The 27,116-nt window shown below is 41.2% G+C and overlaps 2 protein-coding genes across 5 annotated transcripts in view; both read right to left on the reverse strand.

Moving 5' to 3' along the window:
• Positions 1 to 1,310: 1,310 nt before the first annotated feature.
• LOC310734144 (uncharacterized protein) lies at positions 1,311 to 10,081 on the reverse strand. Of its 3 annotated transcripts, XM_083555804.1 has the most exons (7): positions 9,845 to 10,081; positions 8,943 to 9,150; positions 5,837 to 8,316; positions 4,016 to 4,109; positions 3,526 to 3,575; positions 2,632 to 2,703; positions 1,311 to 2,119 (listed from the first exon to the last, which is right to left on the reverse strand). In XM_083555804.1, the coding sequence occupies exons 3-6, from the start codon at positions 8,309 to 8,311 to the stop codon at positions 2,656 to 2,658; spliced, it is 2,667 nt and encodes an 888-aa protein (XP_083411930.1). In that variant the 5' UTR covers positions 8,312 to 8,316; positions 8,943 to 9,150; positions 9,845 to 10,081; the 3' UTR covers positions 1,311 to 2,119; positions 2,632 to 2,655. The 3 variants fall into 3 exon arrangements, 2 of the variants coding, with proteins under 2 accessions (XP_083411930.1, XP_083411929.1); XM_083555803.1 differs by lacking the exon at positions 8,943 to 9,150 and having other exon boundaries at positions 9,845 to 10,003; XR_014535982.1 differs by lacking the exon at positions 8,943 to 9,150 and having other exon boundaries at positions 1,974 to 2,119; positions 2,541 to 2,703; positions 9,845 to 9,987.
• Positions 10,082 to 12,327: 2,246 nt separating this feature from the next.
• The window catches only part of LOC310734614 (myosin phosphatase Rho interacting protein), a 43,318-nt gene continuing 28,529 nt past the window's right edge, over positions 12,328 to 27,116 (reverse strand). The window contains exons 15-25 of one of the 2 annotated variants that reach the window (XM_083556887.1): positions 26,499 to 26,636; positions 21,619 to 24,063; positions 18,948 to 19,095; positions 18,738 to 18,855; positions 18,170 to 18,329; positions 17,881 to 17,988; positions 17,211 to 17,297; positions 16,966 to 17,128; positions 16,746 to 16,831; positions 15,847 to 15,867; positions 12,328 to 13,328 (exon numbers count right to left, since the gene is read on the reverse strand). In XM_083556887.1, the coding sequence (XP_083413013.1) occupies positions 15,853 to 15,867; positions 16,746 to 16,831; positions 16,966 to 17,128; positions 17,211 to 17,297; positions 17,881 to 17,988; positions 18,170 to 18,329; positions 18,738 to 18,855; positions 18,948 to 19,095; positions 21,619 to 24,063; positions 26,499 to 26,636 (3,468 nt within the window). In that variant the 3' untranslated portion in view covers positions 12,328 to 13,328; positions 15,847 to 15,852. The remainder of the gene's footprint in view (positions 13,329 to 15,846; positions 15,868 to 16,745; positions 16,832 to 16,965; positions 17,129 to 17,210; positions 17,298 to 17,880; positions 17,989 to 18,169; positions 18,330 to 18,737; positions 18,856 to 18,947; positions 19,096 to 21,618; positions 24,064 to 26,498; positions 26,637 to 27,116) is intronic. The other variant, XM_083556886.1, reaches the window with a different exon arrangement.

Genomic DNA, 27,116 nt, shown 5'->3' on the forward strand with positions numbered 1-27,116 from the left:
TAAAAAAAAGTACTTCTCTTTGAAATGTACGACTTGATTGTTTCTGGGTGAAAGAATCACATATCTGGACTAAACCTGGAGAGGAGGAAAGAAAAAAAAAAAAAAAAAAAGAGAAAGACAAACCGTAAATCAAAATCGGCGGTGCACACAAGACAGGAGTGCAGTGGCGTGTTGGAGAAAATAAAAGAGGACGATTTATTATTTAGTGCTGACTTCAGTGTTCTAGTAGTCAGTCGTGGATAAATAAATGTGGGAATACAAACATGTCAAAGAATGTAAGGCTCAACCCTGAGAATCGGATCTTATAATACATGACGAAAAAAAAAAAACGTGGGACGGAGAAAAACAATTTTTGGTACGTTTCAACATGGTTTCTGTGGTAATATAAAGCTTTTTGTGTGTCCTAAATCAAAATCACATTACAGCAACATTTGCAGAGATACAAACAGGAGAAATATGGCACACGACATGAAGCGGGTCAAGTGGTCATGATCAACACTGGGGTTTTTCTTCTATGGTCAAAAGGGATGAGATTGATACGCATCGCATCTCACGAAGATGAGTCTGATCTCGAAAGGGAAAAGAAAGAAAAACCTTCTTGATTTGTCGTAGCAATTCAGCAGTGTGAAGAAATCCAGATCGGAAGCTTATAGAGTCGACGTGAAGCGGATGTAGAGTATGCGATTAACTTTTAAACAGGAAAACGTGATATTTAGTGAATTGTTCCCCATCGATATCGATTTGTATCTGAGCGGTATGTTATTTCCGGCTGACATTCCGAGTAAAGGAAATGAAAACCGAGTGCTTATTATTAACATATATAAAAAAATCACAAAAATCACTGGCAATTCCATGAAGATTTCTGATATGTCAATCAAGCAGTAGACGTCTCGCTGATTATTGGACATACACCGATCAAGCATAACATCATGGCCACCTGCCTGACCCTGTCTCCAGTTCACCACTGTTCCTTTTTTGGACAACGTTTAATAGATACTGACCACTGCAGACGAGGAACAGCCCACAAGAGCTGCAGTTTTGGAGATGCTCAGACCTCGTCGTTTAGCCATCTTGTCAAACTCGCTCAAATCCTTACGCGGCCCCATTCTTCCTGCTTCTAACACGTCAACATTGAGGAGAAAATGTTCAAGTGTCGGCGAATAAAAATACCATCCGCTAACAGGTGTCATGATGAAGAGACAATCGGTGTTATTCACTTCACCAGTTTTATTGTTATGTCTGATCGGTGTATTAATAATGATAGTACCAAAAGGATGAATGGCCTTATTGCATTGCCGGTACTATTTCAGTTTTTTTTTTTTTCTTTCCAAGAAAAGCTGAGATGAGTTCATATGGGACTTCCAAACAATAGTGTTACCTCTGTGAGGTGTTCAGTCTTTAACATGTGCAGTTCCCTCATTTTAGGCTTTTTGGCGGGAAAAAAAAAAATATTCACAATGAATTCACAGGAATCGACAGATAAGGCGGTGAGAACTCGCATATAAAAAAAAATAAAATTAAGAATGAAAACGAGTGCAAGCCAACAAGCTTATGGTTGTCGTGTCGATGTCCGATCTACTGAATTGGACACATTTTATAAAACAAAACAATAAAAAAAAGGACCAAAGTCTTTTTTTCCCCCTTCATTAAAGTGTACATTTCCGATCCAATCGAACCCGAACGTAATAAATAAGTCCAAGCCGATTTCGCTACAAAAGTCCATGAATTTACTGCACTGTTAGTAAATTGGCTTTGTGCTGGGGTTAGATTGAGCACTTTCGAGCCCTGTGAATGTGCACCCGGATCATTTCCGGTCGTTTATGCTCGTTATTATTTTTCCGAGCAAATCCTAATTGTAGATGACGTCCCATTGTCTTTAAGAATACTCCTGTGATAATCTTTTCCGATGCTAGACTTCATGTGTAAACAGCCGCAAGCGTTGCCAAAGCTGTGTTGGCATGTCTGTAGTCAGGAAGAGAAGGAAGGTAGTGACAGTGAAACGGCAGGAGAAAGCATTAAGGTTTGTGGTGTCCGAGTCCCAGAGAGGCTTGTCGGTCAGTTGGCCTTGGTCTTTGACCTTTGGCAGGATAGTGGCTGAACTGCAGACGGGATTCTGGTTCTGAAGGAAAGACATGAAGGTTAAATGTTACCAACCATATTAGACCTATAGGGTACATACCTTATATGGGCGAAAGTATTAGGACACAATTTTCTAGATATATGTGGCTCTTTCTCAAACTGTTACCACAAATTCCAGAGCCTACATTTGAAGACTTTGGATGCAATAGCATGAAACTGTCCTTGATTTTCATGGCTTCGAGAGGAAGATCTTGAGCTCGGACCTCGACTCTATTGGGATAAATTAGAACGTTGACTGCACCCCAGGCCTTCTCGCTTCACCTAAATCAGTACCTGACTTTACGAACACCCTTGTAGCTGAATGAACACTTATCTAGTGGAACATCTTACCAGAAGAGTGGAAGTTATTAGAACAGCAAATGAACACTAAGTGTGAAATGTTATGCTCAAAAAGCACATACCAATCTTACGGTGAGGTGTCCACAAACTTTTGTCCATATAGTGTATATTTAGTGACATATTGACCACAATTCGTATGTTGAAAACGGTAACCTTGTGCAGCATCTTCTTCCCCTGTCACCTGATGCTCTGTTTGTTAGATGATACACCCTTGATGGATTTGTTCTGGAGAGAAAGAAAAAGAAAAAGAAAAAAAAAGCTGAAAGGGCTATATACAAAAGGATAAAACCGTCTGTTCCCATGACAACCATTGCAGGCAGTTTAACAGTTTGACTTTCAGTCTAAAGACAAAGATAAACAGTGGAAAGAGTAAAAAAAATCTTTATTGGAAAAAGAGTGAGCTGGAAGAGATTTTTGTTTACTTTTATCAGACGTCCAACATGGAGCTTAAATCGTTGTTTTTTTTTTTTTAAAGACGCGGTTTGGAATTTCTGCAAGACAGTTTGTTCGTTCTATCATTTTTAGGACAGTGAGACTGGATCCGAAGCTTTTAGCGCAAAAAAAAAAAAAAAAAAAAAAGGAATAGAAATTAGGCGCATATCGATTAAACAAAAATATATCTATTTTTTTTTACAAATTCTTGATATTTTATATTTTGGAAAACTGAATAAGGCAGCAGTGTGGAAACACAAATCTTTATCAGTACTTAGTGTAGTCGTCGTTTTATAAAAACCAAACGCACATGCGTGTCTCAAAAAATAAATAAATAAAACATAAAAGGTGTTTCCAAACCTTTCACAAGCACTGTATATATTCACACTGATTCATAGCACTGACATGCAAAAGGATTTCTCTGCAGTCCAGCTAAACGTTTCGACACTTTCTTTATTTTCTTTGTTAAAAGGTTATAAAGCAGTTTCAAAAGGGAAAGGGACAAAATAGACTTAATATTTTCATTAGAACTGTAATTCACACTGCGTGCTCCAGAGGGCTCTAAAAGAAATGACACACTGCTCCTTGAAGCTTGGAATGAAAAACAAACAGTACCTTGTGCTTCCTGCACTTCATTGAGAAGTTTTCCTCGTACAAGACACACCCTGCGGAGAGAAAAGGGAACCCGTGTGAAACGACTCTGAACAGTCAAGTTCAGAACCGCAGATAAAACATTGCTACACAGCACCGTGATGATATTAATGCGGACTTGCGACGTGTCCAGGTGCTCAGTCCTATTGACAGGTTTCATAAATCTTTAATCGAGTTCATTTGAATTATTCTGCTCGTGCTCAGACGCATTCCCTCAAACTTTTCAACACCGCCCTGTTGAACAGAGCCTCATTTCTCTGCACCCTCAAGCTTGCACAAGTTTGTACAGCAAACAAGGCCAGCTGTTAACAGACGCTATGCAGCTGTCTCGGCGGGCGGTGCATCGTGGAAAGTTGCTCGACACGTCTTTTAAGAAGACCTGTTAAAGTGCATGTGGAGAGAGAGGAGGTGGGGGGACCAGCTGTCTGTAATCATCGGGTTGAAACCCACTCACCTGACTGCATTGCACATATGTAGTGATACTTGTTTGGGCAGCCTTTGAAAAAGCAGCCTAATGTGGCTCCCATTTTATGGCAAGACGAGCAAATCTGCAAAGATGGAACAAAAAAGACGAACACAAACACACAAAAAAATCGTAAGCTTTGCAAACAGGAAAGATGAAAGGAGTGAGTGCCATTACTCCACCTAACAATTTTCAATTTAATTACAAAAGACTGGCCTAATCGACAGGTAAATAAAATACCTGACTGTGTTTATTCAACATCACAACACAACTTGAAGAGGAACGGGGCATTTTGTAAAAAGGCCGACCGATGCGTCGGTTTTGATGAGTAATTGGCAGCAATATTTAAACCCATACCGATAGTTTTTCCGGGTTGCGTCTGTTGTTGGCCCTTCTTAGAAGGTCTGCTTTCATTTTGAGAGCAGCCTCTAGAGGCAAATCACTGAGACCACATGCTATTTGTTTTTTAACGTGAGACTGAGCGCTGCACGGAGATCGCTATATTATATTGATTTATTAGAATTTAAGATTTTATTAATTATATAATTATATTTATCAATATAATTGATACATTCACATTTATTTCATTTAGCACAATTTCATGATTCAGTACTGTTTTTATTTTTGAAATAAAGTTCAGAACTATTTTAAATGCAGCTCCATGGTTTGTTTATTTTGTTATCCAGTATCCAAAAAAAAAAATAATCAGTTGATTAATCGGTTATAAGCAAGTACGATCCAACCTAACTATCGGTTGTACTGTAGTTTTGTATCTTCAGGAAAATGTAAATATACATGTTGTGACATGTAATGAGGATATTCATTGATAAAAGGTTCAGTCGGTTAGATTGAGCAAGTCACATTTCTGCAAAGGAATTCAAGGTCATTGAAAAGACATTTTTTGTTTTGAAAAAACAAAAAAAAAACCCTATTTTTTAAATCTTTTACTAGCACTGGGTTCAAAATGACTCCTCCACAATTTCCTGTTCATAGAGTGCTGCATTCAAGCAAACACCAGACTCACATTTCTGAGCCTTAGCTTGTGTATTGCATTTACAATATACTGTGGGATCATGCTGCAAAGTGAGCACCAAATAACATTTATTATTTAAATTTTATTCATTTATTTATATAATTATATTTAACAATATAATTAACATTCATATTTCATTTAGCACATTTTCATGATTCTTTGCAATAAAGTTCAGCATTATTTTACATTGTGTCCGGATTTTTTAATTTCTTTATCTAGTATCTATTTTAAAAACTAGATCAGTTGATTAATGGGTTATCAGCAAGTATTATCCAACCTTGCTATCGGTATTGGTAAAATCGACTATTTTTGGTGGTGTGGCGATAAAGGGAATTTGCTTGATAATGTCCTACCTACATACAGTCACTTGTGTACAAAATGACCTGAAGTGCTGCTGAAATATATTTCTAATCAAGATTTTTTTTTTTTTTACAAGAAATGGCAATTTTAATCCCAACAGCTTCTGTAATAATGTTTCAGTGCAAAACGAAACTGTCAAAAAGTATTCTAATATTCACAGTTTGGTAAAGCCCAAATGTTCAAATGTTTGACAAAAAAATTCTTTACTGATACCCCCCCATTAGCAAATGCTTCAGGTTAAGCAATAACTGGGGTGCTGGGATTTGAACTTGTGACCTTCCGATCCAGAGTCCAATATCCTAACCACTGAGCTACCACTTGTTTCCAACACGCCTTCTTCCATGGTCTAATTACAACCTACTTAATTTGACACCATCTAATCAAATGGGTGGACCCTGCTTGGTGTGGTATTGACGTACCGTCTCTTTCGCCACCTTAACGGCCCTGTCTAGCCCGTAAAGCTTCCCCCTGACGAGACAAACTCCTGCTGACCAAATGGCACAGTCCTCGTGAATCCAATACTCGCTGGCTTCTAAGGGCACTATGGGCGGGGAATACCAGTCCGTCACAGTGTCCACTCTGGATCTCTTTGCCACGGGGCTGCATGAAAGCTCCCCATCAGTGCTCCACCTTTGATAAGTCCCGCGAGAAGCTGCCTGCAGCTTGAGACATGGCTTGCGAGTCTGACTGCTTAACGAATCCGAGTCGCTCGAGTCATCCTCTCTGGACTTGGTAGGCAGCCTTGGTTCAGGCTTGAAACCCTCAGGATAGTACGGGCCGTGCAAGTCACCCAGGTCCATGGCGTTAGCAGAGCCTCCGCAAAGGCAGCACGCGAGAGTGTCCCAGCGCGTGCCCTCGGTGGAGACTCGTCCGAACTGCAGACACGGTGCAGTGGGCATTTTCCCTGGCCCCACAGATGCAGGCGTCTTCCCTCGGCTCAGCCTGGCACTTTCATCACGGTAGTTGATGACTGTACAGGTAGGATAGGCTTTTAGTTCCACATGGACGAAAGGTGAGAAGGTCTCATCCCTCTTTTCCTTTTTCTCTTCTTTATAGCAGACGTATTTTAGCTTTATTTCGGGCTCCTGAGGCGAGAACATAGAAGACTGACCCATTTTATGCTTTTTCCTTTTCTTTTTTGGGGTGGGATCCTTTTTCGCACTTTTGCTGCCTGCAGTTTTTAAATGGCGTCGCTTTGAAGAGCTTTTTTTGTGTTTCGATGTAGGTCGCGCGGTCCGTTTTCTCATCCTTAACGAGGTATTGGTTTTCGCTCGTTTCCTTGATTTCTTGATTGGTTTGGGGGACCTCCCCAGGGAGGGAATGTCTGGTGAATGTTTCGAAGCAACTGCAGAACATGAGGTAGATATTTTATTTGATTTAGCGACATCCGTTTCTTCGGACACTTCCTGCGATCGAACGACCGTTTCATTCGTTTCAGCCACAACCTTCGAAGAACGTTCAGCCTTTAAATGGCTGCCGTTGTCGCCAAATGACACGTGTTGGCTAGATCCCAGACGAGCGGACTCATCTGGTTGGAAACGCTGAGATTTTTTTGCAGAAGAGATATGACGGGATTTGTACCTGGAAGGGAAGATATTCTGGACAATGGCCTCCAACCTCATTCCTCTTCTAGTTCTTGGAGGGAGTTCTTTTCTGACTAAAGTTTCCTTCCTGGCAAACAAACGTCTAGGCGAATGCGTTTTATGACCACGTGGGTCCTCTTTCTGTACCTCTGATAATGCCGGATCGGGCTCTATTGCCGTGGCTGTGTCAATGGTGTGGTCCGTTAGTTCTGTGCTAACGTTCGGAATTAACGCGTCAGTGCCAGATGACGAATCTCTCTCGTCAAGACTCGTCAGAGGCTCAGATTCCACATGATCTTGCCTAGTGTTTGTCTCTTCAGCAAAAGCATTCTCTTCAATTTTATATCCTGCAGGCTGGTGCAGAATGGCAACATCCTTTACCTCAATCAGTGAGGCAAAGGGGGGTGACATGGAATGTTCCAGTGCACTTATAAGCTCTTGATTTAATGAAACAGCGAGCCCTGCTGGCTCCGGATCGTTCGGTAAAATGACCGGTTCGTCAGTCCTGGAGATCAGGAAGAGAACTTCAGGGTTGCCGTTTTTGTGCTGGTCCGCCACGTCGTCGCCGCGTTCGGCTGGGAAGCGTTCGTCTATGGATCCGGTGTTCCACAAGCTTCCGACAGCACCGTTCTGAAGCTCGTCCAGGTTTAGAGGAATCTTGCATTCAGTCGGGCCGTTCTGCTGCAAAGATCGGAGCGTTTCCAGAGCAAGGCTCTCGACGTCTTGTATGCCGGTGATGTTGTGCGCTTGCTGGAGATAACAGAGACTCGCGACGTTCTCGACAACCTGCGCCGGCGTGACGAAATCAAACGGACTGGCGCATGCGGCTAAGCCAACAGGCACGGACACCTGCTGCAGGCAGTGTTGGTCCACGTCAACGCACAGCGGCGCTCCAGCTGCATCGCTGACCAGCTGGCTGGCATCGTACGCCGTAGGGTGGAGCGAAAACGCCTTACTTATCGGGACGCCGTAAATCTGCGAATGCTGCGAGAGCGAGTCGTGAGCTGAAAAGACGTGGGACCTGGTCACGTACGAGAGCGTGACAGTGGTGTTGGAAAGCGCGTTGTCGGGTTGGATCTGATCGCCGGCCTGCATCGAGGGATCGCTCTGGTCTGCTGGAAGCACCGAACCGTTGGTCCCGGAACTTAGATACCAGCCGGGTGGCTGGACGATATGCAAGGCCTCGATCGCATTGGTTTTCAACAGACATTCTTCACCGTTCTTCGTCAGGTCGAAAACGCGTGGGAGGTTGCACGAGGCGGAGTGTTCCTGAGGCTGTAAACCATCAGAGCTGTCTGACGCCTTTTCCATATCAGCTGCAAAGCAAGGAAAAGACGGCGAATTACCACAGCGGATTAACACACATCGATCGATTATCGAGATTCTGACAGACCAGACTGGCGTCCCATTATGGAATACCAGTGTTCCCTACATTCCAAGTCCACTGTAACCCTGACCAGGATGGAGATGGATGAATGACGTAAATGTGAAGGAACTCTCTAGTCCCCTGCAGTGGTGGACAATAACAAAGTACATGTAATTCTTTTCTGTATTCAAGTAGCTTTTTTTTTTTTTTTACTGAAGTGTTTCCATTTGGGAGTCAAAAATCGTTACTAACTACATTTTGCAAAATCAGTCGTTGCTTTTTATTTACGAGCGGATAAAATCGTAACTGATCAAACACGCAGCAAGCCACCAATCGGTGGATTAGAATTTGTTTTGATCGACACTTAGTGGCATCTACTTACACCAACATACAGTTCAGCGTCAGTTTAACAGCACATTTGAGAGGAATAAATGATGGAATAAACTCCTCACCTCCTTTTTTATGGCGTTGAAAAGAAGGTTTTGGGCTCATGATCATTTTAAATAGACTTCTGTACTTTTACTCAAGTGAGGGATTAAAGGGAGCACTTTTACTTTTACTGGAGAAATATTTTACAGAGTTTATCTCTACTTTAACTCCAGTGCATGGTTTGTGTACTTCGTCCACCACACACGTCCATCATGAGTCAGGAAGCATTAGAGGGTCTCGGATTTAGATTTAGATCTTCTGAAACGTAAAATGTGCTTCATAAGATGCTCGAAAGATTCGCCTCAGCAGCGAGAGCCGCTTCAACATCTGGCTTGAGCTTTAACATTGCCTGGAGCTATGGTATTGGAGCTAGCAAATTTGATTAGATGGAAAGAAGACGATATAAGACACACACATATATATATATATATATATATATATATATATATATATATATATATATATATATATATATATACAGAATGTATACGACCATGGACAAGTCAGATAACCCTAATAAGTTGGTTAGATTTGTCTGTATGGATTTTATTTCGTTTTATACTTGACTAGTCACATGAACAAGAGTAAATCTAGTTTGATAGTTGAAATTTCAAACTCATAAACAGGTAACCACTAGGTTGAATTAGCCAGGCTAACACCTTCATGCTAACCATAGCTAGCAAGGTTTCGGTTGTTTGAACGCGATTTTAAAAGATGTTATTAGAATTGCACAATTGCCTGTTAATGTGTTATATGCTATTGTTGTCCCCTCCTTCATGACAGCTGACTAGGCTAGCAAGCTAAGCTAATTCAGTCAGTCACGCTAGCTAACTAGCAAGCTATCACTGCTAACTAGCTAGTTAGCATTTTAACCTCAAACAGACGAACCCTTGCTAAACCCCCCAGAATGCTAATTAATGCTGATTAAGTCCAAATGAAAAGTTTTAGGTGATCAAATGTGTCCACAGAACAAAGTGCTAGCCGATGCTAATCTCTAGGTTGCTATAAGCTATAACAAAGAAGCAGCAAAGGGTTTCATTAAAACTTACCCAGAGACATAGGACGGGTTAAAACTTGGAATTATGAAATAAAACAACCCCCATTCCGAGACTTTAGCAGTAATTTAACTGAATTAAAAACAAACTATTAAGAACAGGGTTCTGAGTTTGGGCGAGACAATGTCCAAGTGCTGTGTCCATAGTAAAGCTAAAGCTAGCTTTGTCAAAGCCGTGCTAATATGCAAGCATTATTGTCAGTGATGAGGCCATTATGGAGCATTATGGGACATGTAGGAGGTTTAATTTGTTCCCCCCTGAACACTTATTGTACACTTTATTTTTTATAAATAATTTAGGGTTTTATTTTTATATTTAATATGATTGTTTTAGGAGATATTTGGACATTATTAGAGCAGTAGGAATGAACAATGCAGTTCTGTGGGGTTTCAAATTATCAGGGGGAAGTAGTCAGGTTTGGATCTGAGAGTCCCTCGATGACGTCACATGTATCAAATGATTATTTTAATATCAAGCCATTAATATATTTTAAGTTTAGGGGGGTTGAAAAAACTTTCAGGGGAAACTAGTCAGGGTGGATGATACCACACACATGAAAAAGTGCCTATTTTATTAAACAGTATTCATTTCTGGTGAAAATTAATAAATAATATGAGTCAAGAATAAATTAGAATATATTTCAGTTGTGTAGGGGCTGAAAATTTAGGGTCTGGTGATGTCACACATTCAATAGTTCTGTGGGGCTCAACGTTTTTCAGGGGAAAGTTGTCAAGGTCCCTCGATTATGTCACATTAAATAGTAGTGGTTTTTATCATCAAGCAGCATTCAGGGGAAAGGGTGTTTCTGATGTGATAATTAACAAGGAAACCAGTCCATGAATAAATGATTATATAATTCAGTTCTGGGAGGATGAACATTTTCAGGGGAAAGTGAGCGAGGTTACCTCAGAGTTGCTCAATGATGTCATACAAATCAAATACTTACCCTCAATAAGCATTCAGGGTAAAGGATGTTTCTCATAATGTGATCATTAATACTGAAAATGGTTCAAGAATAATAAGTAGGAAAGTAGTCAAGGTCAGACCCAAAAGTTCCTCGATGAAGTCACACATCAAAATGATTTTTTTTATCAAGTAGCCATCAGTGGAAATGATGTTTCCCGTAGTGTATATTCATTCATAATGAAAACGGTTCAACAATAAATTATTACATATTTCAGATCTGTGGGGCGAAGACTTTGGGTCTAATCTAGACAGGGTCGACTCCGAAGATCCCTCTATGATGACACAAGTATCAAAATTATTTTTATATCAAGCCATGAATTATATTTCAGTTTTGTGGGCTGAACATTTTCAGTGGAAATATGACAGGATCGTTATTTGATACGTGTGACGTCATTGAGTGCTTTTTTTTTTTTTTATCATCAAAAGCAGTAATTAGGGACATTCTCATAATGTGATCATTAAAAAGGAAATCATTTTATATTATATTTCAAACTTTTTAGGGAAAATAATTCAAGGTTGTACCCAAGAGTCATTCGATGATGTCATTTTACAACCAAGGATGTTTCTCATAATGCGTGATAATGAAAATGGCTCAAGAATTAATTATATTTCAGGAAAATGTTTGACAACTTGAACAGTTCAGAGAATGGATTTGTAGCATTTCAAGGAAAAAAGTCAATAGTGCAAAAGAAAAAAAAATGATTTGAAGAAAAATTGAATTTTTCGACGGGAAAAAAAGCTCAATATTACTTACGTTTATATTTATTTATTTTTTAAGTAAAGAACATTGAAAAAAAATATCAGGACATTGGCAAGTACTGTTACTAATTATAAAAATTTTGGCAAGAAACTGCATTTATTTAGAAGCAATAATCATTAAAAAAAAATAAAATAGGCTATAATCGGATCTTAAGACCACCAGCCCCCCCCCCCAAAAAAAAAAAATTAAAAAAAATATTGCAGCTTCTTCCCCTGTAATGTTATGACAATATTATTATTATTGGAATATTGTGACTATATTCTTAAAATATTGCCATTTTACATTCAAATGTGGTCCTGGATCAAATAACGGCTTCTGTATTAACACTATTAATTCTATTCTAATTATAAAGCCGTGGTAGTTTGTAGTTGGGAAACTGAAAAGACTGAAGAAAATTTCCGTTACTTGTAAACGCAGTGAAGAAATTACATAAGACGAACAGTGGTGATCAGCTAACGGTTGCTGGCACTTACATTTAAAGCACTTGCCTTTATCCAGAGTGACTTACGCCGATACTCGGAGGTGCTGGGATGTGAACTCATGACCTTCTGGGAAGTCTTGACCACTGAGCCGGCACTTCTTGTGCAACTCGATCACACCTTCTCTCTTAACTCGTCAGCTGTGATGGGACCCGGAGAGGCGCGTGTGTCCTGCCTGACCGAGCGAAATCCTTCGCTTTGCCGCTAACGGTTTCGGGAAACGGAACCGAGGTCGCTTCGATGTCGTGTAATCAACAATAATAAGCAACGTACAGGGTGCAAAAATATTTATTGCTAATAAACCTGTTGTCAGTCGGTGTACATTTGTGGTATATTTACAATAGCAACGTATACAGGAATGGACTTTTGAGGCAAAAAAACAAAACAAAACAAAAACAAACAAACATGACATTTAAATAAATACAAGAGACTGTGACTGGACATCACTACAGACATCTGATGGAAGGGCAAAGACAGAAGGGAAAAAACAAAAAAACGTAACAAAACAAAACTCCCAATCAGTGGATTGACCATGATTACATAAAGAACCCCCTCTAGAAATCTTTATATTTAACACTAAGAAGAACAAAACCAAAAGCCCTCCAGATACAAACACCTTGCCTTTAAACTGGTCGACATTCAGTAATCCTCATCCATGTAGGAACCAACACTTCCGGGTATCAAGTAGAGTCTTGCTCTCCTTTTTTTTTTGTGGTTTTTTTGTGGTTTTTTTTTTTTTTTCTTCAGCCGTGCGATTAAGTAAGAATCAACAGGAAGCTGGAGGCAAATGTGCAGAAGCGCGTCTAGCATAACAAGCACGTCTGCAGGAACGATCGTTTCTACTCTTTATTAAGTGGAACTCGTTTAGATACGTATCCGTCTGCTGGCTATTCACACACACCAGAGTTAAAACAGTAGCTGACACGGTCGTGTTTAGTGTAGGAATAATAGATGCTTCATTAAAAACAACTATTTACATTAAGACGATGATTTAAAAAAAAAAAAAAAAAAGAAAAAAAAAAAAGAAAAAAAACATCACAGTAACTGAAGTGCACAAAAATGAGTAGAGACATAAAACTTCATACCACGTTTAGAATATGCTGTGTGCCGTGACCAGTGTGTTTCTAAGTGATTAATTACTGGAATAAAATATGGTGGACCTCTATAAACATGCATCGAAGCCGGGCTGAGACGTCACGTTTCAAAACTCCTTCGTGTCCTTGTTGTCAAACAAGTGGAGTCTTTGCTCGGCTGTCAAGCCTTCCTTCAAACTCTGGGGAGAGAACAGAGGCGGGACAACGGACCGTCATTTCCACAAACGAATACCGACAGCTTAATCTTGAAAGTGATTGCAGTGGCATGCTGGAATCGTGGTGACATGCTTGTGTGAAAGATGCGTCCTCACACATACTCTATGTGGGGGAAGAAGTATTGGGACCCCTGACTTTTTCCATGTATGTGTTTCTTCCCCAAAACTCTTACCGCAAAGTTGAAGGTATACAAACGACGTGCAGGACGTCTGGATGACGTCTGGGCGGTAGCATGAATTGAAATTTTAGGAGACCTGAACCTGTTCCAGCGAACTCCATGAAGATATAGTCTACATTGATTGGATATGATGGAAGATCTCGAGTGGCCTAATAGAATAGAGGGGCTGCGCTGGGATTGGGATTCCGTGTTACCCCAAGCAAATCTTAACTACTGAACTCCTTTGAGATGAATGTGAACGCCGTCTGCTCACCTCCTCGCCCTACATCGGTACCTGCCTTTAACTAATACCCCTGTGGCTGAATGAGCACAAATCTACACAAACTATAGTGGACCATCTTTTTAGAAGAGTGGAGGTTCTCATAGGAGAAAATGGGGAATGAAATGTTTTATTTCTATTCTACTTTATGATCTAGAATAATAAAATAAAATGTTCTCTACTTCCTTTATGGCACCTGCAAATAGATATAATACTTCCAATTGATTTGTATTTCCATCTCTCTCTCTCTCTCTCTCTCTCTCTCTCTCTCATTATTTTGTCATGTTGTTTTTGTCCTTCTTCGCCAAGCCGCATGATTTTATATCAAGGAGTTTTAATTCTGGTTCAATAAAATCTACCTACTATTGTATTCATTCATTCTAATTTCATTCTTCAAACTTTTAGTTTTTTATTTCGCTACATGCTGTAACTGTATGTATGTGATGAGAAAAATCGGTATGAATTTATAGTTTCTATAGTAACAGCCTGTGTCTGGGGAGCTGTAATGAAGCCACTCCATGTTAATCAAAGGAGAATTACACTGTAACCAATAATAATAATAAAAAAGTGGGGTTTTTCCCCACAAAGGCAATCATTGACGGGGTTATATTTTCTTGTATAAGACATTTGTGGACGGAGTCTCCAGTAGAAGTGCTTTCTAAAAGTTCCTAAATGCACATGAAGTCACATTATGACAGGAAATTCCACGACATGCAGTGTAACTAAACTGTTTTATTCCTTTCCGTATTCACCAACCGCTTTCTCTTGAAGGACAAATCTTCTGATCAATTCTGTGCACGTATTTCATGCAAATGATCAGGCATTACACTGGGTTTTTATTTAACTCCACTTTAACACACCAGCATGGTGGTGAATGACAGCATACCATTTATTTCGCAATACCAATAAAAGAAAATACACCAGCGAGCATTGCATGAGGAATCCCTGCACCCCTATTTTTTCATGCAGTTATCTAAAGAGCCAATCGTGTTACAGAAGTGCAATGCATTAAACCCATGCAGATACGGACCAGCAGCTTCAGCTAAAGTTTGCATCATCCATCAGAATGCGGGAAAATGTCAATGATTTGAGGATTTATAGGTGTATTTTTAGAATTGCAGCTCTAGAGATTGCTCAGAATGATGCTTTTTCTTCCTCTTCATCAACAAAGCAAATAAGGAGTCTGTGGTGCTCTTCCTCGGCATTAAACCATACTGTTGCTCACAGCTGGTCACCTCTTCTCTCAGCCTGGCTTCCACTACTCTTTCATGGTGTGACATCAACTTTATTCCCCTGTAGTTACTGCAGGTCTGCACATCTCCCTTATACTTAAAGCAGGTACCAGTACACTCCTTCTCCATTCTTCAGGCATCTTCTCACCTTCCAGAATCTTGTTAAACAATCTGGTTAAAAACTCCACTGCCATCTCTCCAAAACATCTCAAGGCTTCTACCGGTATGTCATCTGGTCCAACCGACTTTCCATTCTTCATTCTCTTAATCGCTACTCTCACTTCCTCCTTACTAATCCTATCTACATCCTGCTTCACCAACTCCACATCCTCCAACCTTCTCTCTCTCTGATTTTCCTCATTCATCAGCTGCTCAAAATACTCCCTCCATCTTCTCAACACACTCTCCTCACTACTCAACACATTTCCATGTCCACCCTTTATTTCTCTAACTTCCTGCACATCCTTCCCAGCTCGGTCCCTCTGCCTGCACTGGACGTTTTTGCTCGTTATTGCATCATTCTGACCAATTTATACCGATTGGCCAGAATGATGCAATAACGAGAAAACGTCCAGCCCTGAGGACAGAAACGGCACAATGACTAAAGGTCATCCAGGTCATCATCTGCACATCTTAACCTCACATTAGCAGTGAATAGGTGTTAACTATTCCTCAGTCACAATTCAGAAAATAGAGTGGGGGGGAACCACACAGACACACACACACACACACACACACACAGACACACAAACACAGAGACTGGCCACACCACTGTGTTAGAGGAGGGAAAAGTTCAAAAGCACACTTCTCACCATTACTTACCAGGCTTTCTCCTGTAGGGAGCAACAAAGAAATACACCAGATCACTTACATGGTTTATTTACAACACTTTCCTCCCACCTCCTAAAATTGTGGATATACACTATATGGAGAAAAGTATTAGGACACATGACCTTTTTTGCCATGTGTGGTTGTTTTCCAAACTGTTACCATACAAATGTACAGAATGACTTCGAATGCGGTATAGTTCCAGCATGACAATAACCCTGTGCACAAAGCGAGCTCCATTAAGATATGGTTTGCATGATTTTTTTGGAGAGGAAGCTCTTGAGTGGCCTGATATAGAGCTCTGACGATCTCAACCCTACTGAACAACCGTTGGAATGGACTGGAACGCTGACTGCACCCCAGACCCTTCTCAACTCCCCTACATCAGTACCTGCCTTTACTTACACCCTTGTGGCTGATGAACACAATTGTCCACAAGCACAGTCCAAAATCTAGTGGAACATCTTCCCAGAAGAGTGGAGGGAATCATAAGAGCAAATTAGGACTGAATGTGGAATGCGATGCTCGAAAGGAAGCAAACCTCTGGCAAATTAGTGTATATCGGTGGATTGGTGATGCTCAACCACCCCTTGTATTGATGCGGATGATGTGGTGTGGGGGTGAGTGTACAGTGATGACTGTGTGATCTCGGTATACAGCATACGAAAACATTATATATACAACCAAACGCTCCAAAACACCTACATATGAGTGTAATGGTCAAGTGTCCACAAACTTTTGGCCACACAGTGTACATTCCACAAAGCACTGCAGGATGTGACCCGTGCTGCTCGGCACTGATCCGAAATGCATCCGCAGTGATCCACGTTGGTGGAAGACTAAATGAATGGAGACCCAATGGATTTGAGCCCTAGATCTGTACCTTTGATCTCATGGTACGCTCGGAGCGCTTCGCAGCAGCGGCGGCCATCTTCAATATATCGGGGTTGCTCTTGGATTTCATGATATCTGAAAGGATACGAGAACGTTAGTGTGAAAGCGTTTGTTCTTTACCAATCGCACTTGAGAAGGAGATTCTGCAAAGCAATCGTTCTACAGTGCTTTGTGTGGGTTCTTTAGAGATACTTATCCGGGATTCCTACCGTATCCTCCCCGCTGCACCTCCTCTGGCGTGGGCTCTCCCAGTGCCTCATGGGCTAGCTGTAGCTGCTCCCGTAGTCGCCCCAGATCTCGCTCGGCCTTGGCCTTCACGATGCTCAGCTCCGTGTAGATGTCCTTGTACTTATCTGTTGAGTACTTTTTATCCTGGGGGCGACCAAATCAAATTAGTTCTCAGTGCCGTGCTGTGCCATCATCTGTATTCATTAGCTGATAATTGAGTACGTACCCTTTGGGCGGCTTGTAGCTCGTCTTTTAATGAGTTGATCTCCTGCTTCAGATACTGAACTTCTGATTCCTTTACCCGCAGCATGACCTACAAGCGAGCTCATATTACTTTGAATCTGATTTTCGATATGTAAAAATAATAATAAAACATCCAGAGTATCATTAGTACTTGACAGCTTCAGGTGAGTTTGTTTGGCCAAAGGTGTGTGCTATTGCACAGGCCACTCAAGATCTTCTAGTCCAAAGTAAATGTGATTCTTTACTGCACTTAAGTAGCTTTTTTTTGCGTAGCTGTACTTGAAGTGATTCAATTTGGGGCGACTTTTACTTGAACTTCACTACATTTCAGTCATTTTTGCTACATTTTGCAAAATCTGTTCATCATGCGCTGAGAATTGTATTGTAGGGTTTTTTTTTTTATACATATATTTAAGAAATATTTATTATTTTACTTCATTCCTTCTAAGATTTATTGTTGTCTTGATTACTGGACTTCAATATTAGTTATATAAGTATAAGTTATAATATATAAGTTATTATGAAAGAAGATTTGAAAGCCAGATACCCCAAGGGCAGATACCTCAGAGAGTTAGGAGCTCAAACAAGGTGCATCTAACAATCCAGAACAATCCAGTAGGGTTTTAATGAAGGACGAGGAAATGCACACACACCTCTAGCTCATATAGCTCCTTTCCCTGAATGACTGTTCCGGATTCGGCTTCTTCACTGGTCATCGATCTCATCTTGGTTATTTCAGCAGCCAGACGATTATTCAGCTCCTTTACAATAAATAAATTAAACAAGCACACAAAACCCATTGTAACAATACAAATCACCTTAAAAATAAAGAAATAAAGAAATAAAAAAAAGAATGACCGTGAGTGTGTTTCTCTGCTCGTAACATCTTGCATTGAACCTCTGTGTGTGTGTGTGTGTGTGTGTGTGTGTGTGTGTGGTTACCTGGTTGTGTGCATTAAGCTCCTGGTTCTCGCGTTGGCACTGACGCAGGGCCTGTCTCTCGGCCTCCAGGGCCTGTGCCAGGTGAGCGTTCTCCAGACATTTCTGCGAGTATTGCTCTGAGAGCACTTCGATTTCCCTCTGAAATGACAGCAGTTCTTCCCTACCAAACACAAACACGCACGCACAAAGCCCTGGTGTCAATCATCACTGCTTTTTTTTTTTATTCGGCTCTTTCAGCCTGTATTCAACTGAAAACACATGCTGTGCGCCAATAAAAGGATCTTGGCCGTGCTGATGAATAAAAATGCACGTGAATGAAAAGGCTGCGGTATTCTGGTGTTATCGAGTTCACCAACCCTCTTAACCCCACAGCTTTATCTACATTTGGCAGCTTCTTGAACGCTTCAATCAATTCCTTTGGTACACAAAAGGAAGGTAGTACATGAGTGCTAATACTGTCTCATTACAGGAGATAATCACTCTTTTGTTTGCAAAACTGGATCGGGCTGACAATCGACCCACACCGAAGACGATACGCGACGCCATGGCCGTTCCGTAAACTACTTACTCGTGTTGTCTGCGGATTTCCTCGATGTCCGCGTTTTCCGAATTGTTGTTGGCTTTCCGTGCTTTATCCAATTCTTTCTCCAGCTCGGTCCGATGTGCGTTCTTCATAGCTTCGATAGCTTTCGGATCAAAAGATAAACAGACAGGTCTACGCAAAGTCCCAAAGCTATGCCAATTTCATAGTCGTCGACGCTCTGTTATCACCACTCACCGGCGATGGTGGCTGCCGTCTCCTCAGCCAACAGTCGCTCCTTCTCCTCCTGCAGGTTCTCCAGTTCCCGCTGGTGTTTCCTCTGCAGTTTGTCGATTACCTTCTGGTGCGACTCCTCCATGGCAGCGAAGCCTCTCTCGCATGTATCCTGTACGGCGGACAGAGAAAAATGTAATGGGGCGACATTAAGCGCATTGTATTTTGCGTGGTTTTGTAACCGAAATGCATTTCACAAGCACACACAGCAAGTAGAGAAAGGGTTTCCACAGAAACGTATACTCCTCACTAAACACAGAAAGCACATGGAAGCCGGACAGAGACTTTGTACAAGTTACCTACATACTAAATTAGAATGATTATTCCACACTGCCTTCCTGTCCAAATCGCGCCCTAACGCCAATGATACCGAACGGTAACGACAAATTTTGGCTCAATAAACATAACTGAGAAACGGTTTCCTGAGAGCTTTTCATCTTTTAACGGGAAGCAGGAGACGACTTCAAAAGCGTAAACGGTGACACCAGCAGCATCTGGGGGACCGAACGAACAATGAGGCATGTGCAAACAATGAGAGGATATCTATAGGAAGATGTGTTTTCATAAGCACGCCTTCAGAGTTACGCCTTTGTTACAATTATGGTGCAAGTTTCCACACGAGGAGGGTTTTAAAAGCCCTGTTCCGAAAGCAGGTCGGGCCAAACTCGACTTCCGACGCCTACTGAATGGCACTAATCTTCAAAAATCAGTCATCGGAGCTGTCCATACCTCCGCAGGCACCGATCGGATGAGCATACAAGCCGTTTGTTTGCGAGGCCTGGGACCGAAGCCCTGTCTCATGAACCTCTGCTTTAAAGGCAGCTAACTCCCAGTGTGAACAGAGCGGCTTCCTGTCCCCACATCACTTGCACTTGTTTATTCACCTGTTCCCTTTGGCGAAAAAAATTATAAAAAAATCCGAATTACCTCTTTTGTCGGGAAACTGACAACGGGGTGAAGAGCGACATGCAAACACGAGGTTTTGAGATCTTGCATTTCGATTTGCCTGAATATTCAATACGTAGAATAACATACAAAGATAAATGCTTTACACTTAATTGCATAATTGTAGCTAATAGCGTGAGAAAAGCTCTACGGATAACAACAATTAGGCTCATTGAGGTGCTAATTGTCCCACAGTAGGGATGTAATGATGCACGTCTTCGTACCAAACCGTTACGGTACAGGACTTTCAGTTCGTGTGCACCAAATCCAATCTTTGTTTACGTGCGGAACTAAAAATCTAAATTCCCTCACAAAGCTTTTAAGTGGCAGACCACAAGTTTGTTTAGTCTGCGCCTCGCATGTTGAACGCAGTGTCACTGTGGCTACTCGATCCGTACCGGAAACCCGATTTGTAAAGTGCATGCGTGAAATTGCTGACTTCCTGTCAACGTTTGTAACCGTAGTAATATGGATTCTTTTGCGTTTTATGTACAGCTTCAAGAATTTTACTTAAAAGGTGAAATTCCTGACAATTCCGCATATCGAGGGAGTGAATAAATAAAAGTGAATTCATTCGGTTAGGAATAAATCAATCGAAGGAATTAATAAATATCTTGTGTTTCTTAAATGTAGACGTTTGTTAAATGTGTGCTAAAATAAGTAGAACAGTTAATAGAACACATCTTTAGAAAATAAAATATTAAATGTAAAAAAAAAAAACATACATACGCATGCGTGTGTGTGTGTGTGTGTGTGTGTGAGTATCTATATCGTTCTACACACACACACACACACACACACACACACACGGGGTCTACCAAATGTAAACTATTGAATCTAATTTTTCCATTAATTTAATACATTTATTTGTGCCCAATTAACTGATGAACTCAATTTAATCAATATAATAAGTGTATTGCATTAATTCAATTTATTGTATTAATTTATTTATTATTACATTTTTCTTTTGAAACTAAGCAGGCATTTGATTTAAAATCGTTTTGAATTGTTTAAAAAATGTGAACTGTTCATTTGAACCGAAATTGAACAGAAGTTCGACCGGACCGCGACTTAAAAACCGGAGATACGTACCGAATCATGAATTACGTGTACGTTACACCCCTAATGATCAGTACATCAAAAACGTTCTCGGAACCCGAAATACTGGCTCAAAATGCTTCTAAGCGATCAGGCGGACAAACCGCACACGAGCCAGGCGTTTAACTTAACGTTGGAAAGTTCAATTTTAACCTACATCGAATACGATTACATTTATTTTTTAACCGAAACCCTTTTTTTTTTAATGATCAGACTAAAATGAGTGACTATGAATCATCATCATGTAAAGCCTGTTTCTTTTTTTTGAGAGAGGAACTATTATTATTATTATTATTATTATTATTATTATTATTCCATGAAGTCAAACATTCTATGTGCTACTGAAATGGTTTCCTCTAAACACAGCCAACAACAAAAGCTACAAGCATGCCTACGGTTAACAACCATGCAAGGCTGGAGATTATACAGGTAAAGCAGAAAAGGATGGTAAGAATCAGTAAGTACAGAGGATGGAGTGGGGGGAAAGTGGGGGTGAGGGGGAGGCAAGTCGGAAGTTGCCACAAGGGTACACAAGCCATAACGCATGGGGGGAAAAAATAAATAAAACAGTAAATACAAGGAACATCACGACCTTCAGGTTTTCCAGGTCTTTCTCGTATTTCAGACGGAGCGACGTCGCATCCTCCTCTCGATCTCGCCGCTTCGTCTCCTGCGCCACTAACTCCCGGATGCGCTGTTTGAGGGACGCTGCGCTTAGCTGTGTGTCATCTGGATGGTCTGCTCCAAGAGACCCGAGCAATTCGTTCAGCTCGGATAATTCCTGGTTGAAACGTTCCGCCAACAGGGTGCACTCCATCTCGTGCTTCTTCTTTAGGTTCTCCATGCAGATGGTCAAAGAGTCGATCTCTCTTATGTTCTCCTCGGATCTCAGGCGTAGCGTTTCCTCACTCTTGGACACTTCCTCTTTGAGTTTAGATGCTTCCAACTCGTAGGCCTCCCTTAAGTCTCGGAGCTCCTTCTTATGTTTGGCCACCATGTCTTGCAACTGAATGGCCTTGTCCAGAGAATCAATGGGCTCGCCCTCTATGAAGATGCTCGTCGCTGGCTTGGAGTCGTCAGGGTTCGGCGGGCTTGATGTTTGGGTCGACATTTGGTCAAGCCTTAATTGAAGCTCCAGGTTTTGCTCTTGTAACTTGTAACAACAAGCACAGGCGGCTTCATTGTCGAATCTGGTTTTGTTCTCCGTTTGGAACCTTTGGTGTATTAGAAGATATGTATGAGTCACATCTAAGATGGCGTCTTGAAGACACCGAGACCACTGGGTTTGAGGCTCACAGTTTGACAGAGTCAAAGCCGAAGACTTGAACTGTTCGTCTAAAGGTTCTTCAACAGTTAAAGCAAGCTCATTCAACATGGTTATTTTACTCTGTACAGTTTCAACAAGCTGTTTCATAACCACACCATTAAACTTCTTATCACCTACATCTTTATCATTCTGCATCTCTACATGCTCAGCTCCGCTTTTGACATTTCTGCTAACGGAAAATAGCATTTCGTTTTCCAAAAGCATTCGTTCTACTACATTTTTGGCCACGAATGCTTGTTCGCAATCTGTAGCTACTTGACTATTCTCAATGCCACGTAAAACTCGACCCAAGATCTCGCGCTCGAACGATGCCATCGTGCTTCCTGTCAAATTCCTTCCCCCATTACCTTCCTCGAAGCAAACGCTCCATTCATCACTGGACTTCATCAACATGGCTAATACCTGATCAAGCGCGTTAGACCTCCTCTTAAAACCTTCTAACACGTCCTCGATCACATCATCACTCTGCAACTTACTGTCTGCTCTGCATTCGTTATCTGTCTGTATCTCTTCCACATCTCTTTCTTTCAACTTTTGAACGTTTTCCTCCTCTAAATGCGCTCGGTTAAAAGACTCTTCGGCTTCCTGCGATTTCATCTGGAGCGCTATGTTCTGGGCTCGGAGATCTCTGCAGTCTTGTTCGACGAACTGAAGCGCCTTTTCCTTCTCGGAAAGTTTACACTCAATGACGTCGATATGGTTTTGGAGTCGCTCTTTGTCTGACTCGAATGCTTTGTCGCTGTTTTCGTTTTCGACCACCTGAAATCCGAGACCTTTCAGAGTCGCCTCTTTGAGCTGCAGCTTCTTCTCGGTATCTTTCAAACTGTTCCCCAGCACCTCCAACTTGACGAGTGCCTCTTCAAGCTTCCGAGACTTGTCGAGGAGTTCCTGCTCGTACAAACTCGTAAAACCTTCTTCCTGAGCGACTCCGCTTTGCCGGCACGGCGTCCCACTTTGATGCCTTTGAAGCTCCGTTTTTAGTCTGTCTATTTCTCGGTCCGCCTCTCGCAGCTGGTTGACTATTTCCTGATAACGTTGGTTCAGGGCTTCGTTTTCACTCGTTAGGAGCTCGACCCGCTGAGACTTTTGAGCCGAGTCTTCCTGCTGACAAGGAGATAAATAGGAAGGTTTCTGGACCCTTCCTAACATGTCCTCCATTGTGATCAGCCGCGCCTCGTAATCCCGAATGCTGTCCCCGGCCTTGGCTAAACTCTTCCTCATTGTCTCGTTCTCCATTTCCTGATGGTTTTTCAGACTCTGCAAAAGTTTCTGACATTTCGTTAGGTCACCTGTCCGATCGGTTTCGGTTGTGTCTTGAGGAAAATCAGGCTGCGCCGCCTCAGTGTAACAATGCAGCAGTTTCATCAACTCCTTAACCGACAAGGGTTTATCACAATCCATCAAATCCTTAAACTCGCCGATCTTGCCGTCGTTATCCACAAGCACGAAAGTGACAGATTTTGTAAAAAGACTAGAAGAAAGGAGCTCTGAGGTGGAGGATGTTTTGGTGTCAGGAAGGGAAGGGTCCTGGGTGCACAAGTGCGAAAGTGAAAGGCCGAGCTGTGCCTGCATGTTGCGCTTTTTCAGTTCTTGCAGCTGGAGAAGCTCTTTGGTTTCCTGGTACTTCTTTGTTAAGCTCTGAGCTTGAGAACTAACCAGTTCTGGCTTCTTCGTCTGGGGCTTTGTCTCAAGACTCAAAGGTGACTCCAGCTTGGAAAAGGGGACCAGACAGTTGGTTAAAAAAATGTAGCAGAGGTGATTACGGATCATTTTTTTTTCTTTTCATTTGTGTGATCACATCAACAATTGTCTCTGAAGATCTGAAGTACATTTACATTCTATAACAAAACCCTTGCCGGGTTATTAGGGTTAAATTCAGAACGGACATGTCTAGCTTCATTCATTTAATGATGCAAATTAGCGTGCTGGAAACAGAGGTTTAATGGCTATGGTTAGTAAGTCATGATAGGGCATGCACATTAAATGGTTAGAGCTAATTCATGGAGTAAGTACTGCAAAATAAGTGCTAGTGTTTTTATTTGAAACAGACTGCATAGGGTTACTAGTAGCATGTTTTACTGAAATCTTGGTGAAAATAAACAACCTGAAGTATTTCATTTTATACACAATTATTTTCTGACAAGTTGTGCCTGATTACTCTTGTGCATAGAATTGAAAATGATTTCCATACAAAGAACCACATATGGTCCCTAATTAATTCAGCAGCTACAAACAGAACCAAGTAGTATTCAGTCGCCTCGAAAAAAATCAAGCGCCGTGTCAAACACTGTTTCGGTTTCTCCCGTTCACTACATAATCAACCAGAAGATACATTAAATGGACAAAAGTATTGGGACACCCCAGCCACATGCAGTTCTTCCCCAAACTTTTGCCACAAAGCCGGACGCACACAATTGTGCAGGATCAATAACGATGCCCCTGTGCACACGTAAGCTCGAGGAAGATGCTTTACACAGATAAGAGTGGAAGCTCTAGAGTTGGTTTGCTATAGGGCTTTGACCTTAACCCTATTGAAACACCTTTGGAATGAATTGGAACGCTGACTGCACCCCTCCTCCCCTCATCTACATCAGAACCTGACTTTACTAAGGACTAAATGTTAAACAGGATGAGATCACAATCTAATGACCACCGAATTAATTGAATTTAATAAAGCCAAATTAATTTAGTGTGGCTACTTCAACTACAAAACACCATTTCTCTTTAATTTACATGGAAAGCAGCGATCGAGCTTCAGAAACTCACAAACACAGACAGACATTCAACGTAATGTTTTTTTGACCTAGAAACCATTTGCAAATTTGCAACCCCCCAAAAAAATCACATGCCTGTTGTTTATGTTTTTTTTTGTTTTTTAAACAATCACTGCAGCAACAGAGATGCGCTTAGTGCCTACTTTTATAGAAACACCAAACATTTAATCATCCAGAAGCAGCAAAATGCAGAAAATCATACAGATACAGTCCAAAAACGTCACTCAATTTTGACAAGTAAAATCAGAACGGAGAAAAAAATAAAATGTGCCCAATGGTATTCGGTTTGTTGGTGCCAAAAATGCTGGTTTGGATATCTGAGAAAGTCCAGATCCCCACACAAAGACTAGGCAGAAGCACCTGGATGATGACAGACATGACTGGACTACGCTAGCTTCGTCAGGAAGATAATAAATAATCACTCTTTACAGCAACGGTAAGCAGAAAAGCATCTCAGAATGCACAAGGTATGAAATATTGTTTTGGATTGGCTACCACAAGACCACATAGGGGAATCGGAAATATGAGACTACAGTATGCACAGGATTAAATCTTCCCCGCCCACCCACCTCCTTCAGACTATTCTGTATAAACTCAGAAAAATTGAATTAATAAAAAATAATAAATAAATAGAAAAAACTCGCCATCTGGCACCAAAAACCAGTGCACTATTAAAATCCCTGTGCTCACATTTCTTCTCCCTTCTGATGTACACGATTAATATAATATCCGAGTATCTATGTGAAGATTCTGACCTGTATTGTAAGCTTTTTTTTAATGCATTGAACTGCCGTCACTACATGAATAAGCATATGTAGATTCATCTAGGATTTGACATAAGAACTAACTAGAGCGGAGTTGAAATCTAAATTAAAAGATAAACGGTAGATTTTTAGATTTAATAAGGAAATCCCCCAACATCCTGGGTGACAACACAATCTAAATAATACATGAAAGAAGCTTTTGAAGGAGATGTAATGGAGGTCGCATGCAATATTAAACTGAACAGAGGAAAAAAAAAACGCTCGCATCTTAAAAAAACGACAGGAGAAGAAAAAGAAAGAAGCAAAAAATGGGAGGAGGAGGACCTCGTTCATTTACATGCAAAATGCTCTGAACATGCACTTTTTTTTTTTCGCAGTTTTGGAGTTGGTAATTAAAAGGAAAAAAAAAAGAATAAAGAAAAGAAAAGAAAAAAGGGAGTTTGTTTTAGGGGTTGTTTTCTGGTTTCCAAACCAAGACATGCAAAGTCTGTTTAATGGAAATAAAGGCAACCTTTGCCTGCATAAAATCATGATTTTTTTTTTTTTACGAAAAAAACAAAACAAAAAACAAAAAAAAAGCACACATAGGGAAAGAATTTAGCCTTACCGGTGAGATGTACCCGGCGCGGATCTGATGCTCTCGATCCAGAGCAGCCTTGAGTTGGTTCTCCAGCTCCTGCTTGTGCTGGTTAGAATCCACCAGCTGCTGGTGGCACGTCTCCAACTGTGCTTTCAGATCTTCTACCTGCGGCGGCAGAGGGGAAAATTGAGCATCGTCTATCAGTAGTGGTTTAGACGTGTGTACAAAGTTGTTATCAAAAAGTTTCAGCCTAGTTTTGTAACTTGCCAACGGATGGCAGCACAAGGCTGCACGCACAGTCACAGGGAGCATCGACCTTCATAAGTCAGTGTGCCAAAAGACATCATCCTGTGTACATGGGGAGCTGTGCAACTGGTGATAGTTTGACCACATGCATTACCACGTCTGCTATTCTGAGCTAGTCACTAGCAATTCACACACAGCAATGCAACCAGGCTTTTCATGAATCATAAATGGTTTACAAGGTAATACTTTGTAAGGTATTACAGCATCTTCAGCTTTGCTACCTCCAACTCCACTTCCATACCATACAACATCGCAGGTCTCACCACAGTCCTATAAACTTTACCTTTCACTCTTACAGATACTCTTCTATCACAAATCACTCTTCTCCACCCACTCCAC

Source organism: Silurus aristotelis, assembly GCF_946808225.1.
Source record: "Silurus aristotelis genome assembly, chromosome: 12".
Lineage (NCBI taxonomy): Eukaryota > Metazoa > Chordata > Actinopteri > Siluriformes > Siluridae > Silurus > Silurus aristotelis.

Bases quoted from the DNA above. Each gene is read 5' to 3' on its own strand.
- LOC310734144 (XM_083555803.1), bottom strand. The intron at 3,576-4,015 runs GTGAGTGGGTTT...TTCTCTCCGCAG, and splicing joins CATATGTGCAATGCAGTCAG to GGTGTGTCTTGTACGAGGAA. The intron at 2,704-3,525 runs GTACTGTTTGTT...CTTTCTCTCCAG, and splicing joins TGAAGTGCAGGAAGCACAAG to AACAAATCCATCAAGGGTGT.